This window comes from Rhea americana, unplaced genomic scaffold (assembly GCF_003343005.1).
Source record: "Rhea americana isolate MKP2758 unplaced genomic scaffold, rheAme1 scaffold_85, whole genome shotgun sequence".
Classification (NCBI taxonomy): Eukaryota; Metazoa; Chordata; class Aves; order Rheiformes; family Rheidae; genus Rhea; species Rhea americana.
The window spans coordinates 1,300,039-1,319,285 of NW_028187034.1; the positions used below are offsets into that span (position 1 = coordinate 1,300,039).

At 44.3% G+C, this 19,247-nt stretch overlaps 1 protein-coding gene across 1 annotated transcript in view; it reads right to left on the reverse strand.

Annotated features, from left to right (window-relative positions):
• Nucleotides 1-19,247, reverse strand: part of CACNA1I (calcium voltage-gated channel subunit alpha1 I) — a 181,843-nt gene that overhangs the window by 70,312 nt on the left and 92,284 nt on the right. The window contains exon 5 of the mRNA XM_085323614.1: nt 4,046-4,143. Within this exon, the coding sequence (XP_085179740.1) occupies nt 4,046-4,143 (98 nt within the window). The remainder of the gene's footprint in view (nt 1-4,045; nt 4,144-19,247) is intronic.

Genomic DNA, 19,247 nt, shown 5'->3' on the forward strand with positions numbered 1-19,247 from the left:
AACATGTTAACAATGGACAGAGGTAAGCAGAATTTAGACATATCCAATCTGAGCCTTTAGCATTCAGCTTGCTTTCCTGCCCAGAATATAAAATAAGTGAGTTTGCTCTTTCTTTTCCCCCCGTTTATCTAACAGGTGGTATTTTTTTCCTTTCCAATGTTTCCTCAGAGTATTCTAAACATCCTCTGTCCTAATTTCCTGGTGTTATTTCTTTTTTGCCTCATGTAATACCAAACATCTAATTTCTCTACATATTTCTGCCTCTAATATGTGCACCTTTCAAATCCTTGAGGATTATTAGAGTATTATTGTTCTAGCCAGCTAGACTTCACTTTTTTAACAGTCTTCCCATACAACAGTCATGCCGCTTCCTAATCATCTTGTTTACTCTGCTGATAATAAACTGCCATTATCTGAGTGCACTAGTCTAGATATGGCATTATAAACTATGATTGCTGCTGTCCTGAATCATGGTAGTTATTTTACATGAATCACAAGGCTGCCACACTAAACTGTAAACTTGTTCCTGCTTTTTGCCCACATTCACCTTATCAGCCAGTAGATTTCTGAGGATCTCAGCTCCCAGAAATATCTTGGATTTTTGAAAGAGTGCAGTCCACCTGTTTACATTCTTCTGTAAAACTGGTCCTCATCCAGATGCCCAAAGGAAAGCCTTTGAAATGGCTAATGGTGAATGCTGGGCCATGTTGTCCCTTGCCATCGCAATTTTCTGCATGATCCTTTCCCTGCAGTGAGTATCTTGGTTTAGGATTAACACCCCTGTTCCTCCGTAGAAGTCTTAGGTGTCTACCCAGGCCTCAATCTCCCTCTGTTATTTCCCTCTTTCTTTGCTGGCACCTGCAACTCCTCCCATTTGGTAGCATCTGCAAATCTCCTTAATAGACTTTGCTCTTGCTTCAGTTCAGTAATGAAGATCTTAAAAAGACATTAAAAAAAGATTTGTGGCCAAAGGTCCTATTAATTATGTTTGCTGTACCCCACTAGGCACCTTCCTTCAATACAGCACACTCTCATTTATCACAAGCTATGTTTACAGCCTCTTAGCCAGTTCTCAACCCACAAGTCAGTGCTTCCTCTCCCAGGGAATCTGATTTTTTTTCATCATTAATAACAGGATGTCTCTCTACCAAAAAGTTCTCTGCCTATAACCACAGATTTACGTAGTGAGAAAGACAGGCAAAGGTTTAACCACCAAGTGGAAATTAAAACGACATCAGTGTCATACAGGTGGAGTTTTATATTGACAAAAGGAATAGACAGACAGCTTCATGGCCAGGGACAATCGGGTGACATTCAATAGGTTTCGCTACGCAGAGGTAAGGGTAGATGATGGAAAGTTTCCAGGGGGCCTCAGCACCTACAGAGCAAAGCTCTAGTGGGCTGATTCTCATCTCACCTACACCACTCCTCCCCGAGGGCAATTTCTGCGAACAGTGCGGTGACTCCTGCAGTTCCCAGCTATAAATAAGAATGAAATAAGGCCTTAAATTTTTGTTAGTCAAGCTTCACTTCTGACTGCTGGTGTCCTGTAATTAACATGTCTTTGGCAGATGTCTGCAGTAGTCAATTGGATCTCATTCAAGATGTTCCCACTCGTCATAAAGGCTAAGTCTATTCTGATAACAGAGGTCAGCCTTGGAGCRGTCTTTGAGCACAGACTCACAAGAGTCCTTATGAAGCAGAGAGGAAAGGGGGCTGTGTAACTTTCTACCATGGCTGCATGCCTCACCCTTTTCCTCTTCCCTTGCCCAGCTCCCATCCCAGAAAGACCACGCTTCCCTTATGCAGCTGGCTGGACACCTTCCAAAAGTGGAAAGCTGGCTATGAATGCRTTCAGGGACATCCCCCTCATCTCACTCATGTCACAGGCAGCTTCTAGACAAGGTGGCCTCCAGCTGTGGCTGCGTGCCCACAGCAATGGCCATGGCTTGCTTCCAGCCACCTCCCTCCATGGGGGCAGAGAGGAGCAGAGAGCAAGTCAACAGCTGACAGTCAATAGCCAAAAGGCCATTCCTGGCTGTCATGTTTATCACCTCCACGACAGACCTGCTAAAGGCCTGGGTAAACAGTCACTCCCCAAAGCAATTGCTTCTCTGTCTGGCTCCTTCCTGCCACACTGGGCACACGTGACTATGTCTCAATACTCTATTCGTATCTTTCAGCATCTTCCATCCCTGGATACTGCCTAGAGAAAAAAATACATCCAGGAAGAGGGATAAGACCTAGAAGGGATTTGCCCTGCATGGAGCCACAGATCCTATGATCTGTCTCCACAGCATGTTCAAGAAATGGGTGGTAACCTGCAAGTGACTTTGGTGCAAGCAAAAACRTACCGTGTAAACTGGGAGGTCAACTGCAAACTTCCTCAGATCTAGAGAAGAAAAGGCAACATCTGAGCTTGATAGAAGGAWTAGGAGAGCTCTAGTAAGGTCTTAGCCACTGCAGACAGTCTGATTAGGGAGATTATGAGGAAGAGCAAAGAGACTTCCTGCCATTCCGCAAGAAAGAAAAACTAACAAAAGAAACACTGAAAATCTTAAAAGGCTGCGTGGGGTAGCTGCCATCTTTCAACAGGGAATAACCAGAAACATCAGAATGACACCGCGGACCAAGCTCATTGCTCTTGCAGCCCCCAGACCTCAATGCCATGCAGCTTGCCTGCAGGTCCAACTCCATCCGCCTGATTACAAACACTGCAAAGCCTGAGCTATCACTATTGATATTTCCTGCAGTTAAATAATAATTGCAATGCTTATTTACTTGCTCTAGGGTTGCAGGACTAGCAGTACTGACTTGAGAGAGACGAGAGGCAGAGGAAGGGAAGAAGAGGGAAGAAATAGAGTTCAGCACTGATAAAACCACAAAGCACAGCAAAGAGCTAGTCTTGTTCCCAGCCCCTGGCAATGGAGGCTATGGAAGTGCAGGGTACCCAGCCTGTGGCCACCAGTACAGAATGAATGGGAATAGTGTATGTGTGAGGCACATGCACCTGGACTATGGCACATAATCACAGGCTACAGCACCTTGCTGGATTTGCATTCAGACCCAACCTGGGGTCTGCATCCCAGACCTGAACTGCTGCCATCCCAGAGCACTACACGGCGGACGCATCTGGGCTTACACCCAGGCTGATGCCCAGCAGCATGCTTAGCCTAGCTCGTATACACACGCCAACTCATGGGAAAGGGGGGAAGATCAGCACAAAAGAGAGTACAAAGCACAGGGTGAGGAAAAGAGAAAACAGCCARTGTCACATAAGGACCTGAAAAATTTTCCCACGAGAGGACCTGGAAGAATTCTGTGAAAGCCTGAGGAAAACAACTCTCCCTACTTCCACCAGTTTACCCCTCTCCTCAGCCTCATGCACCTCCCTTTTTGAGGCTTCAGGCATTCTCACACCTGCCAAATCCTTCAGTAAGAGCAAGAAAATGTCTTTTCTTTCACTGCACGTTTCTCAGCTTCCACTCCTGAGCCACCAGCATGGCTCTGCATGAAGGATGACCACGGCAGATATGCTGGGGAACTATAGCTTTCCTGCCCACACAACAATACCTCTTGACCTCATGATAGGAAAAGCCTACACCACCAAGCAGCAGCTTCCAAGCATTTTGCACAGAACCCAACCTGGAAAACAATACCACATACTGCCTTAGCAACTGCACATTCACCACAACCCAAGCTGGGCACTTTTCTAGGGTCCTGGTGCGCTCGAAGAATGGTTCCTGGGGCTATGAGATGGAGAGGTCTGTGCATCATCCTGCCCTGAGCATAGTATCCCAAAACTGTTTTCAAGGATTTTTAGCCAGACATAGGCACTTCACACTGGAGAATATCTTCATACAGGAGCCTACCTACACATTTGATTGGCTGAATGGTCAACACGATTCTCTAGGAATCAAGGGCASAATGCAAGAGCAGAGAGACCTCAGCCAGGATAAAACAGTGCAGAGCAACTGATAAACGAAAACAGCCCCAAAAAACCCCGCATGAATCAGATACTGTGTGAGAGGGAAGCATAACTTACTAGGCACACGGTTGATAGCTTTCAGGGGTCTCAGGACACGGACAGTACGGATTGCAGACAAGTTGATATTTTGGAGATCCAGRGAGTACTCCACCATACTGTAGAAGGAAGGAGAGAGAGAATTTAAAACAATTCAAAATCTGGCTTGAGATATATGGTAGTTCTGTTCCCACAGTCAGTGGGCTGCCAAACTTCTATGCCACTCTATAGGTCTTTCTTACGATTTGTGATTGGAGATGGGAAAGTTGTTAAAAACAAAAGGCACAGATGGACTTCTGGTGYGCTTGTCAGTTGCTGATGTGCCTCTTTTAGGCTGGTGAAACAGCAGTAATGAACACCACCCAGCTGTGTAAGTCACAGAATTATTATTTCTTCATTGATGGGTTTTTGGAAATCATGAGGATGAAATCTGAGTCTYTGGGAGTCCTAAGAGCAAAGCTGAAGTTTCCTGAAGCCTCGCAGGAGCAGAATTCAAATCCACAGCTCCCCAGGGCAGAATACACAGCCTGCCCATGGGATGAAAACAAGGCAGAGAGCAGTGACAGAATGCTATATGAACCCAGTTCAGGAACCTGTGATAGCCCTGGCCTGGCACTTACRTGTTGTGACTGTCACAAGGGGAACAAGCTGCACAAAGACAGCATAGTCAAGGAGACCTTCCTGACAAGGTCAAACATGAGMTAGATGTTTCCCACTAGAACGGGAGGAGGGCAAGTGGCACTAGCTGGTTTTACCGAGTGTACCTCCTCATCCCATGGACTCCCCATCACAAGACTGCAGCACAGCAGGTTGGTCCCTATGCTGTAGGTATTCCTGCAGCAGAGGATGAGGTTCCTGAAGGTGACTTAAGTTAACCTGTTTTATCTCACATAGAAGCAAATTGTCTGTTTAAATTAGTAACTTCTTCAGCTGCYTCAGCTACATGGGAAAGCTTCTCCCATATCTGTGAATCATTCCTTTCTGACACCAACCTAAAGGGGAAAATCCTATTATTTTCTTTTCTAACCCAACAGCATGCTCCCCAAATAACCTCAAGATGCAAGTAGCTATGAGTAATGCAGTTGCTGAAAGAGAGGTAGGCACAGGTAAAGCAGGAGGGTTGGACTACATGGTCTCCAGAGGTCCCTTCCAACATCAACCATTCTGTGATTCTGTGATTCTGTAAAGAAGTGACCTGTCCTGTATCCCTTTGTCCAATGTTCTCCTCATCCAGTGAGGCAAACATTCAGGAAACTTGCCTACCTCTTGGAAAGCAGTGGGAGAAGCTGGATTGTAAGAACCGTTTACCTTGGCCAGCTGAGTTTTGCGCACTATAATGAACATAGATGCATGATACCTCAGGGAAGACATGGGTTGTTATCACCAGCTTCCCTTGGTGGGAATCTGATGGGCAGARGGGATCAAGAGGGTGACAAAGTTGCCAAGTGCAACAGCAGCAGAGTCAGGAATAGAAACTGCCTCTCATGAATCTTTCCCCAGATATGAATAATAGAGCTATAGAAAGCCCTCTTGTAATGCCTTTTCATGGTGCACAAGAGATGAAAGGGGTCAGGAGACACAGCCTTGTACTACTGCGCCCCTTCCCAAACCAAAGACATTACACTTTATAAAGAAAGACCTGAAAGTCAATAGTTTACTACTCTAAAACCTACCCAAATCCCTCCGCCCAGGAACCACTGAAGGGAGAATCAGAGAGCCTAAGTGAGATATTGAGTGGGAGTAGAGCCAGTCCATAAGAAACGTAGGAGATAGGACTTGACTGGAACTTAGCTCACATAGATGTGGCTCTCTGTGTCTGGGGCTGTCCATTCCCCTCCTCTCRTGAGCACTGACCTCTCTGTTGAATCACATACAAAATTACTTTTTCCCASTCTTTCCAGGTACCCTGACTCCTATATTTTTTACACATACTGCATCTATGGACTGATCCTTCTTTTGATCACCTTCTTCACTCAAAAGGACCTGAAGAGCAAGTGTCTAGTTATCTGTCAACACCTTTCACAAAAGGGACTTGTCAGAGTGATAGATTTTCAAACACAATAGGGTAAACCTGTCAAAGTGTTGTGATTATTCTCTCATGCTCTTTTTCCTTCTCTCTCTCATTTCTTTCATTCTGTTCTTTCACATACTTTTAGGGTAATTGCATGAAATAATTCTTTCCGTGAGATGCAGTGGCATTCATTTACTTCCCTGGAACTGTCAGTTCCACATACACTGAGTGCAGAGGGAGAGAGGAGGGATTTCATGAAGATAATCAAAATATTCCTACTGGAAAAGAAAATAGATGCAACTGAAAAAAAAATCCAAACATAAAACACAGCGGCAATACATATATAACTTACGGAGAGCATTAGTGATAGACAGGGGCTTGGGATTTGGTCAGCTGAAATTGGAAAGTGGGTATGAATGAAGGAAGAATACGCAGTGATATGCTACAGACAGGCATGACTAAAGGGCATCATAAAGGACATAACTGCGCGGYGCAGTGAGCACTGGGCCTTTGCCTGAGTACTGATCAGCCTCACTCCAGAAGCACAAAGCAACACTACCTCATCAGAGTGACTTTTCTCCAGAATTTGATAGACCTGCTGAAAGGTTGGACCTACAATCATGCACAAAACACCGTATGGCCCTGGCTGTACTGCTTTCCGGAGTTGAGCTAACACCTTTCACAGCAAAGAGGCCACCACACAGAGGCAGCTTCCTGGCTGAAGGAGTCTCTACATTGCAGTTCATTACAGGGGAGGTATATGCAGGTATATTTAATTTCAAAAAATGATCTTTGCTCAACAGCAAGTGACCAAATGAAAGGTCCTGAAGAAGATGTGACCCTCACAGCAACTAAGCACAAGGCAGCAGCAAAGGGCTAGCATCAAGATGAAATCTGTAGACAGACGTGATAGCTTTTATTAGACTTGGTCATGTAAAAGTTGTTTAAAGATAGAACCTGCATTTACCAGCCTTTTTTCTTTTTATCCTCTTGTGTAATCCTTATTACAGTGGGAGAATCTTTAACCAGGTGCATGCTGCTGCCCTCTACAAGATGGAATAAGCTTGTCATCTATGATGTGCCATGGTCCCTGTGTCACYAGAAAAGTAATAGCGGTCAGAGCAGTGAGTACTGGTGCTTTTAGAGCAAGACAACCAGAATGGTAGCTCCAAGTGTGCACTTCCAGGCAGCCAGAAAGTCAGTATCCTGGAGCCCTTGGTGGCTGCGGATTTGCTATGATACATTCTAATTCAGCTGGAAAAACYCTCAGAACAGTCAATCGCTCTGCCAATGAGAACAGAAGGCTGTTTCCAAGGACGAGTCAGGAAAGGGCAACTGTTAAATTTTTCAGAGAGCAACTTCTAACAAAAATGAGYTCAGCCTTAGCAGGCCCCAGGGCTTTGGCTCATTTAACAGAACCATTTCGCCTATGTTCCTTCCTGAGGCCTCCTGGTCTTGGCTATAGTAACAGAGACATACCCAGGATGCTTAAATCGCTCCAGCTTGGAGCCACATATATCATATCCAAAACAACTGCAACACAATTCCATTGAAATTTTGCACTAGGGCCTTTCATCCTCACCTATTCATTCCTATGATGGTTCTAGGACTGGCTTATGCTGACACTTCTCTTTGCAGAAGGGTAGCACAACCATGTGAAGATAAGYTGGTAGTGACAGGGATAACTGAGACTCTAGCAATTATAAACAAATAACAACAAAAATATCTGTACAGGGAAAACAGATGAATTCAAATGTCGCCTCCTTGCCCTAACAAAGTGGGATCTCTCAGGAGCTCTGCTGTAGTCCAAAATGGTTACCCCCTTGTTAAATCTCAAGAGCTCTTCAGGCTCCTAGTCCTTGCTCCATAGTGGCTCAATGTACTGAGTAAGGGTATCCCCCATATTCTGATTTAGCTTTTCTAATACTCCCCTCTTTCTTGACTACATTAGGTATTTTTGTTCATAAAGACCTTCCTTGGTTTCTTTAAACTCTAGAGGTAGTCAGATAAAGCTTAGGATGTGAAAAAAAACATCAGAGCTGAATGTGAGCTGTCCTTTCCCCTCACCTTGACAGGGCAGTGGAGGATGCATCTTTCCCTATGGAGATGGCAGCTCATGTCTGGCACTGCTGAAGTATTATGTGGCCTCTGTTGTGGGTGGGTGAGTGCAGGGACAGGCTAGGAAGCTGGAATTACTTTAAATCAGTGAGAAACTCCTGATCTGTGAAGGAATTTGAGCACTGAGCTGTCAAGATAATTGAATTTATTCAGTAATTCTTCTTCCCTCAGTAGAGATTTTCTTTTTCAAAACTTTCTGTGAAGAACTTTTCTGGAAGGAAAAGAGATAGGCGTATCAGACATCCCTGGTCAAGGCTGATGTACGGTGGGAATGCTGCCACAGTGAGAAAAGGACAGTATCACCAAGTGTGTAGGTTGGTCTATTCTAGAGAAATGAGGAAGAGCGAGGGTGGCTAGCAGGGATGCCTGGATGAAGATGAGAAGCAGCTGAAGCCCTAATGGGGGGCCACGTGAGTCCCACCCTGTGCTGAGGCCAGCGTCCAGYCCACAGAAGGGCTGACACAATTTATTGGGGGACAGCAGTAACTAGCAGGGCTCAGTGAGGCTCAGTGCCAGCTCCTAGGAAGGGGCCAGGTAGTCACTGCAAGCAGCAAAGGGGGCAGCAGAGAGCGAAAACAGAAGAGAGAAGAGGTGGCGTGAGGAGACAGACAGGTTTTACCCTGTGTGCTTCTCCATCAAAACCAGCAAGGCCTTCGGTCCACAGATCCCCAAGGCAGCTGGCCTCCTGTACCCCTCCTGCTCTCCTCTCAAGCTCTGCCTCTCTCCACACTTTCAAGGCTTCTCTCCCCTTTCCCACCCCAGCTATCTCTCAATCCCTCTGCTGCACACCTTTTTGCAACACTTCCACCTCTCCTTTTAATCCTTCTGGCTTTCCCTTTCTCCCTTTACCACTTGCCTTTCCCTCTTCTTCTTCTTCCTCTCCTTACTCTCCTTTCCTTCAGTTCCACTCCCAGTTCTTTCTTTCCTTTCCCATCTCCCTCTTTACTCCTTTCGTCCCTTTCCCTACTGATCTCTTTCCTCTTGCTTCTTCCTCCCACTTTCTGTGCCTTGTTGGTAAGCATTACCCTATGCCCTGGCAAGTTCACTTAGCTGAACACACAAGAGACCTCGAGTTTACCAGAGAAAAGGCCTTGCTAGCATGCAGAACAAATGCCTGCAATCTGTTAGCACATTAACCCTGTTGAGGAGGTACCAAGGGCACCTCCATCCCACGACAACCGGCTGGAGCAGAGAGCAAGCATATACAGACAAGGGGCCACAYGCACTGCCAGCACTGGGGGCCCATGTCTGTCACAAGCTCTGAACCACGGCTCTATCAGCTACCGCTTGGCCCGACTTTTTCTCCTCTGCACCCACGACCTGCAGAGTGGGCTTGAATCTCTCTCGGCACTCTCCACTTCTCCAGCGGCAACGATGCTCATTGCCCAACAGCAGCAGAAGTGCTGGGCCAAGCTGATCATGTGCCAGGCAAGGAAGAGCAGGCTTGCCAACAGGAACAGCGAGATGGCCATCTTTTCTGCTTTTCTCTCCCCTGCAAGTGACTCAAACTGTTCCTTAAATGCAAAATGCATGCAGAATGGATACAAAAGGGACATAAAAATAAGCATAAAATAGCTATATGATGAAGACATAGAAAGAAGCTGAAGGAAGAAGAACTAAGACTAAAATAGATGCAGCAAGAATAAGAAAGCCATGCAAGGAGTCCAGAAAATTCAGACTTTATCTTGCCTTATGCATAACCCAAGATAATGGAGTATTATGCAGTATTTGGCTAACAGCTTCCCCACAATTACATTCAATGGCATCCATGATTAAAATGGTTCAAACATTACCATTTTCCTCTCTCTATTTACATCTTCTTATACGTTTATTAAATAATTATCAACTTTCCTAATCTTAGTCCCTGAACTATTTGCTGAAAATTAGCTCCTAAAAATTAATATTTAAAATGTATTCTGTAAGCATCCATGAAAAATACTGAGGCAGTATTTTTCTTATGACACAAAGCCAATATGTTTTTGTTAAATTCAAAAGCTGTCTAATTCCCCTTTCCTGATAGGAGTTTTCAATTGAAATCTAATTAACTGCAGTCTAATCAATTCATATTTCTTTGTCAAATACACTTGGATCTGGCACTGAAGCCAGAAACTTCATGGTTGTAACTTCCTCGCTGTAATTTCAGGCTTGCAGTGCATCTCAGTACAAAGCGGAGCTTTTTCCTGSTTGGAGGCTTTTGCTCTCCAGTCCTCGGATCTGTAAGCATCTGGAATGACTGAGGCAGAAGATTGCTTGCTTGCTTTCCACTCTGAATTCCTTCAGCTTCCTAGCTGTGTCAGGAATCTAAACCTGAGGTATATTCATACTGTAACTAGACATGATTTAGTAAATGTTGGCTGTGTACAAGAGTATGCATGTCTGTCCTTAGTCTCCAATCTGGCCATCAAATTCCATGTACTGAGGTCTTCTCTCTTTGGAAGACCTACAGCATAAAGGTTATAGGGAAAAYGTAACACGCTAAGACTGCCAGTTCTTCCTGTCTGAATTTTTACTTCTTATTTTAACGCCAGAAGTGGGAGCTGGTCTAGCGTCACTTACCCACGTGCCCCCCACATATAAGCCCACACAGAGATATGGGATTTCCCTTCTCAAATCTCCCATCTGCAGCTTGTGGGGTGAAGGGATGGGAGAGGAAAGAGAGACAGATTTATCCCTAAATATTCTCACCTCTGTAGTACACACCAGGACCAGAGGAAGAGCTAACTGCCTTTGGATACTCCTTGCTCTGGCTTCAAAGACCATGGCTGCAGTGCAAAGATGGAGCAAAGCCAGCCATCTCCCTGGAGAATATCCTTCAGGGTCTCACACCTCCCCTCTTGATTTACATTAGCAAGCCCTTCTGATTAAAGGAAATTAAAAAGCTTCTGCATTGCTAAATCCACCCAATCCTGGCTTTCCGTGGCCAGAGATAAGTAGCTGTGGCCAAGGGATGTGGATATTGGGGCTGGCCAGCTGCCCCCAGGGGCTCTCTTAGCTCTATTTGGGGCACACAAGAAAGGAGGCCAGGCAGCAAAATCCACTCACTGGCACTTGCCGCTGCCTGGTTAGCAGGGCCATTAGCACTGAAGCAAAACAAGGAGGCAGGAGAACAAGCACACAGTTAAACTACTAAAGCAGGTGGCACGTGGCATTAAGGACACCTCCTGTCAGCCCTTGTTAAGGCTGGATGTGCCCTAGCGTATATGCAATGAGACCTGCCAGCAGCCGGGTGCCGCTAATGGATGAATCCAATCTCTCGCAAACTGATTTGGAGACCTCAGAAGCGGAGCCGGGAGACTTTGACAAGACCTGCCCAGACATTGCAGGAGATAAGAGGGCAACTGCTTTCAACCTGGGCTTGCAGCTACAGGCCACACACGTACCAGTGAAGCACACAACACRCAGATAAACAGACTGTTTATCAGCCAGTAGGGCTCTGAGGGCATGAGGGACCTATCTTTTTAARATTTCTGCATCACAACAGCATTTTCACGCTACAGCTAGAGCAGCACCCTCATTTCTCACCAAAGGTCCCAAGGGCTATGTCAAAAATTAAAAACTCTCTCTAGCTACCCCCTTTTTCCTGCTTAGGGGGTTGTGTTGTGGCACATTCCTGTCTCCTCGCAGCTGCAGCAGGGCACAAATTTTACCCATGGAAGGAATGGACAGGGGCTTCAGCCAGCAACAAGCACCTGCTAGCATGGGGTCTGCTAAGTGCACACAGCCCCCTACTCAAGCAGGACTGCAGGCACCTCTGCACTCATGTTTTAAATGTTTTCTTCATGGCTGCTCTAGCTCTTATTTGACTAATTTTGGAGGCCTCCTCTTTTGCAAGATGGACATAGGTTGCTCCCAGCTGCAAGAGGCATACGGCTGCCAGGCTGCCTCCAGCACTGAACCTACTTTGGCTCTCTGTAAACATCGGAGAACAATTTGCTTCACTACAAAAATACTTGAAGAGCCAGTTACACAGGCATTTGCACACATTTCGCACAGTTTAGTGCCTCCGGGACAAGGCTTGAAAATGCACCCTAAAAAGATGAGCTGACCTCCTTTTAACACCTACTGTAGAAATGAAGGAGTAATATCATATGAGATGTGGCCAGACATTACACAGCGGGCCTCTAAATTGCTCTGCAAACCACAGTGTACTCAGCTAAGTAGTCCTGTTTATCTCTTTTAGAGTTAGAGCTCATCACACTGCAAAACAACCCCCAACTCTCTGCTGACATAAAAGCTGGAAGATAGATGTAATTTTTGCAGTCCTTGTTTTACTAGCAAGAGTTTTATTTTTTTACTTCCTCCCCCTTCTCATAAAAAAAAAAATTAAAGAGACTGTAATTCTGTTAGTAAAAAGCAAGACATTTCTTCTGGGAGTGATAAATTAATTACTAATTACACAGTCAGCTCCAGGGCTATAAGGCATAGCATTCTTTAAAATAACCTGCAAATGCCCCCTCTAGTACAGAATAACTTTTTTTCTTTTAATTCTCTCCAAGCAGAAGCTTGTGGAAAGCTTCCAGAGTCTACAAAACCAGTCCCTTGCTGCCTGGAATGTGATTATTTCACACCCCTGAACATCCAGACTTCTCTCCAAACAGTGCACTAAGAGAAAACATCAGAGTTTCTTAACAGTTTCAGAGACATGATACAAAAAGACACAAGCAGGTTTCACCCTGTGAGGGGAAGGCCAGAGGGACAGGCCAAGCGCAGACATCTGAAGATGGAACTGCAGGGCCTCATTTTTGAAAATTTGGAATCTGAGCGTAAGCTCCTAGATCTGTATTTCATTGCTTAAGAAAAAAGGCTCTGCAGCTTGGTCCTGCAAGCCTGCTGGTGAGGGCCAGGGCGATTCCCAGCACACAGCCCCTTTTTTTGGTCTCTGCAGCTTTCAGGATCCTCTGATCTCACCTTATTCCCCCACCTGCAAGGGTGTAGGAGAAATTTGTCCCATCCCCGCCAGCGGCAGCGACTAGTCCTAAGTGCCCGGCTGTGCCCCTGCCGAGGAGGCTGCCCTTCGCCCCAGCCCCTCCTGCGGGTGGCAGCAGCGGGCCCAGGGTGCACATGGCTCCAGGCTGGGTCCGGTTCAGGGGCTCCAGCTTGGATCGCCCTGGCTAATGTCCACCGACTGGGCAGTGGCAGCCTGGTCACTCCAGTTCAGCCCTGGTAGAGAGAAGGAGGCGGCATAGCCACAGTCCTTAGAAATAACGGTCTTAGGCACAGTGACCTTATTCTGGAAATATTAGGGAATTTCAGATCTTTACAAAGTCCTACTCATCCTACTCTAAGGAGAGCYCCTAACTCTGAAAGGGAGATTCTTTTCTTCTTACAAAATGCTTTCTTTTCAGTTTTTCTTTACAGTAAAGCTAAGGACTCATGTGGTAGGTAATTAGCTTTTAGAGTGGCAAAAAATTCAAGGCAATAATAAAAAACCACACATAACATATGCCGGGTACCACTGCCTCCTTGTTTTGCTTCTTCTCTTGTGTGATTCATTTCATTTTGATGACTCCTTTCATTCCAATATGTTGCACATCTATAGTTAGTTTTACTAGGAGAAACCAAATGAAATAATTAGTATCATTAAGGAGGAAAAAGTGTGTGTGTGGGGGGGGTGCAGTCTGTGATTCTGGTATTTCTGTCTTTGGTTAAGATGCTGTTTAGCCTGCTGCTTGCTGGATTCCATCTTTATCTGATCATTGCTCGAAACACCTAATTGCTGTATTTATTACAGTTTTCTTTCACTTGCCATAATTTTATAGAATCTTTAATTTGGCATCACAGATCAGCCAACAAAGATTTTCTGAGTATTTAGCTGTTTACACTGCAGCTAATAAGTATTTAATGGTCTGAGATTTTAAAGTCATAACTATGCAAATTCTGGCCAGGTCCCTAAAGGACCATAGTTAATTAAAAAGAAAGAGAAAATGAAAGATTGGCAACAGACTTCCCTGTCTTCCAAGATTAAGACCTATCAGCGCTTCAGGCTGAGTTGCATCTCTCCCACCTTCTGCCGMGAATGCCCTTTTTATCAGCCCTGTCACCTCCACTGCTGCTCAGGACCGGGTGGTGGGTGTGGGACCGATTCACAGCAACTTCTAGCTGGCAGGGAAGAGTTGGGTCGATTTTGTTTCATGGGGATGAGCAGGCATTTGAGAAGGAAGCTGATCTCTGCAGTCCCTCAGAGAGCTGCTGGTCCCCTTTCCTGAGTGGGAACAGAGTGGGATAAACTTGGGACCAGTTTTCGGGGATGGCTTCCCTGAAAGGAAAGGGGCACCGTTCAAGTGGTGATGCTGCATTGCCCTGACCAGGACATGCTTGAAAAGAGCTTGGACAGATGGAGTCAGGAAGCATCATCACTACAGGTTTATGGAAAAAAGGAAGCAAAAGCTAAGAATTTAGGAGATGCTGAAATCAAGGATGGTAGATAACTACTAGTGAGGTGAGACCCTAAAGAAAAAAGAAAACAAACAATCCCTCCCTTTCACATGTCATCCAATAGCAACAGTACTTTCCAAGCTCCCAATGTGGAAGCTGCAGAAAGCAGCATTTCAGAAGATGTAGCTGGCCAAAAGGCACAGAGAGATAGGAGAAATGTTCTGCTCAATCTAAGCGGCTACCAGGCATGTCTGAGAAGGGATCTCTAACTGTTTAAAGATGCCAGAAAACACTCTCCAAAAGTTATTTTACCAAGCAGAATGGAAAGGATGCTTTGGAAGGGAAATGAAGATATCAGGACAGTTCTGGTGCCACACTATAATGGAAACAGGAGACATAAAGGCAAATTTGGAAAGGTTTCCAAACTTCCAGGACACTATTCCACATGTGTGATGCATTTTAGAATTTTCTGTTTTTCTTATCATGATATTTCAAAGGTTATAGACAATTTCTGATGGAGGTAGACATGAAATATCCCACTGATCTCCTTGGTGCCCCATCCTGGCTGAAAGGCAAAGGAGAAGATGGAGGCATCTGGTAAAGAATTGCTGGCTAGGCCAGCCTCATAGGACAGGAAATTTTCATTTTACAGAGTACTGGATTACCTTCAGAGGAAGTATAAACCTTAACTACCATTTAATTAGAAGAGGAATTATTCTTTTTAGGGTGCTGTCAGTCAGACCAGTTAGGAGATCATTAAATAAAAATACCAAAGTGGGAAAGTGATGAAAATAGGAAAAAAGTTAATCCTCACAGAGTCTCCATGTCAAGAATAAAACTAATCAAGGCACTAAAACATGTAAAGAGGAGAAAAATTGCATCATCTATACACCAATGCCAGGGGCCTAAGTAATAAAGAGAATAGGAATTGTTCATTTTATGAGCATAAACAGCCTAAATGGCATTAGGAAAGCCTGTTGGGAAGATCTGCATGGAAGGAATATTAAAATCAATGATTTTAGCCTAGCTAAGGAGGCTCAAGTGGACAGAAAAGGAGGGGGGGGAGTAGCACTATTTTTTAAAAATGGCATTCTTTAGTACGAAATCAGTGACAATTTGGAAATGAATACTTATGGATTCATTTTCTGCCATATAAAGTAGAGAATTCCTCCCGGCAGAGTAACAAGCTGACAGAAGCCTCATTAAATTCAACAGAGAAAAATGCAAAGTCCTGCACTTGGGCTGGACTGAAGCCTTGTATCTGTACTGGATGGGTAGTGGCACTGCTAAAAAGGACCTAGAGGTTTTGGGGGGTCTGCATGGGCCTTGCCCTTGCAGCAAGGCTGATTAATGGCATTTCAGGCTGTATCAGCAGGAATGCAGTCAGTAGATTAGGGCAGTGATTATTCCCTTTATTCTGCACTTAATGGACCATATCTACACTGGCATACTCATTTTTGGGCCCTCAGTACAAGAAAGCTGTTGATGAACTGGAGGGAGGTCAGCAGAGGGCCATGAAGATGCTCAAGGGGGCTGCAGCACCTGCCCTGTGAGCAGAGGCTGAGGGACCTGGCCTTCTTCAGCCTGGAGAAGAGATGCCTTGAGGGGCACCTAATAGCTGCCCTCAGTAGCTACAAGGAGATCAGGAAGGAGATGGAACCAGGCTATTCATGGTGGGGGACAAGAAGCAAAACCACGAATCCAAAGAGGGACAGTTCAAAYGGGGTACACAGTAATGAAGCCTAGAGAGATGGTTCAGTCTCCATCCTTTGAGGTTTTCAARAAMCAACCGGACAACCYYGAGCAACCTGACCTGAGTTCACTGTTTATCCTCTCCCTTGAGYCAGAGATTAGGCCRAAGACCTCACAAGGTCCTTTCCAACCTGAACTATTCTGTGAATGTGACTATATTCATTAGGTATGCCCAAATCACACCAGAAGAAAAGCTGACTGGCTCTCTCGGTATTGATCCATAACTCATAGAAAAACAACTCCCATTATTCATCCTGCAAGCACTGAATTTGAACAACATGTGTTGGGCTGCACCTGAACTGCCTTGCAGTTTCCCAGCATTTAAAATGATGGGTTTTATAATAAAGAGTCTAAGATACAGAGATTCTCTATTAAGTTTTTTTCTCTTGATCATAGAACTTAAAGTTGACACTGTTTGATTGTATGTCATGATTACATGTGTTATGTACAAAGCAAGTAAGGTTATCAACAGTAAAAGATATGTACGATGGATTAGAAAGGCCATATTCATGAAGCTGAAAACATGTGGAAACAGCTGTGCATCAACCCAGTCAGGATAAAGAATTTAATTCATAAACTGTGAATGATAACCAAGTAGGATTTAAGGATGTATATACTAGGTATCAAAGGAGCCACAATGGAGAAAAGAAAGTTGCCTTGGTTAAAAAGAGAGTATACCATAAGGAAAACTGAAGGCAGAAATATAACAATTGTGGGAGAGGGGAAGCTTGTATGAATGAACATAAACTAGAAGACAGAAATTCTAGAAAGTTTCTAARGGAATCAGATACATGAAATAGTACAGGTCAGTCTCTGAAAAAAAGAAAATAGACCTGTCATGAACAATATAAAAAGGCAAAAAACAATGAGAGCAAACTCAGTTCTTTGGGGAAGGTCAGATAATGCATTCTTATCATAGATGACAATCAGCTGTTTTCAGTTCCAGTCGTGATTGAGTTTTTTAAGCTGTACCTACCAAAATAAGGATATGCTAAGATAAGCAGGTCTGGAAAACCTACATCCAAGAGTTTTAAAGGAGATGACCAAATATGATCTGGACCAGTACTGACAATTTTTGATTAGTCTCAGAAGACTGGGAAAACATCCAAGGGTCAGAGAAATCTTGAAGCTGTGCCAGTACTCTAAAAACATAGTGATCTGAATATTTAGACTGACTGGATTGACGCTGATCACAGCTCAGTAATGAAATCGCCAATATGTGGCTTTGATAGATTACAGATTAACAGTGGATAATAAAATTAAACATAATCAACACAAGTTTAAGGAAAAATAGACATCATCAAACTAATGTGCTATAATTTCTTATGAGATTACAAGTCTGGTTCACACAAGTAATTATGTTGATAYGACTGGAATGATATGAAATCATCATGACATACATTAGCTGGAGAAAAACTGGCTAAGTAATAAGCCTCACATGTAACAGTAAATGGGTAATCATTTGCAAGCAGATGTAGTTCTGTAATGCACAATTCTTGCCACTCTGTTCTTTATTTATTTATCACAACCTGACAGAAAATATTTAAGAAAAAAAAATCACTGATGGATTTTGCAGTTGATGCATATTTTGGGAGAACAGAAAAGAAATGAAGAGGGTAAGTCATCAGTATAGAACAGTATGAACTGCTTTGGAAATGCAAGTAATACGTATTTCAGTAYGAACAAATGTAAACCATACATCTGGGAACAAAGATTGCTGTCTCTACTAACAGGAAGAGATTTTCTCTCTTCAGAAGAGGAGAGTGAGAGGGGAAAAAACTCAGCCAACCAATCCAATAAACTTGGGAGTCATCGGAGAAAGCAGCTGAATGAATTGACAGTGAGATGCTGTCATTAGATAGGCTACTGCAATCCTTGGCCATAGAAACAGAGAAATTTGAGGCTGGAACAGAGAGACCATATTCCAAATGTATAACACACAGAAGCAATGGCATGGAATACTATGCCCTGTTCTGGTGTCTACGGCTTTTAAAAACTGTTAAAATACAGCAAATGTATCTTAAAATGCAAAACTATGCAAGTCACGCCATTTGTCTCATCAAAAGCAAGGTTAGGATGTGATTTGGTGACAGTTCGAGATCTATGCAGCAAATTGAAGTTTGATAATGGAGGGACAGAAATACGGGATATTTTCTGACAGATATACCAGACTGTCCTCAGCTACTGGACTCCAAGCAGGAATTAAGGAGAGATTTTGGACATTTTCTGGGTACAAGTGGGTCACACTCACCCCTCTGGCCAAATAGTGAAGCCCTCTCTTCCTTAACATACCTATTTACAGGAGTATATTCTATACTGGGATGTGTTGCGTGGATGCCACAGTAGGCAGAGGTAGATAAAGTCTTCCCTGCAGATAGCTAATTATGGCACTTAGCTCAAGGCAAAACGAGCACCCTCTCAGAGGGATTAATGCCCCCAAGGCGAGGCATGCTGTATGAATCTACTCATTGTACTGAGACCCTCAGGACAGAGTCATGTAGAGGGACATCTCCCCTCCTCAGGGACAGTGGATCATCTCTAACCACATCTGAACACAACCGATGCACACAGTAGTGAGGACAGGAGAAATACCTCCCTCTTTGTTGATGGAGAGCCGCCCGACTGGAAAAGCTGATGAACGTAAGCCCAGAAATAAGTGACTCTTCTCCTAAATTCATGCATGAGGAGATAGTGGCCTAAGTTTCCAATGCGATTTTTGTTGCTCACATTTTCTCAGCTTTTAAAACATAGTAGGCTCTCACTTTTAGGCATTCTTCAATCCAAATTACCTGGCTCAGTTTTAGGAGCTCAAGGGGAGCAATGAAGAATGTTGACTTAGGACTGCTGTTGTTTTGTTTTTTCTAATCCTTTCTGAACTAACGTATTGAAAGTGGTTGGGAGCGGGAGTATGCGAGAGGGGAGAAAGTTCTGGTGATGTCAGCTCCTATTGCCATGGAAACTGAACAT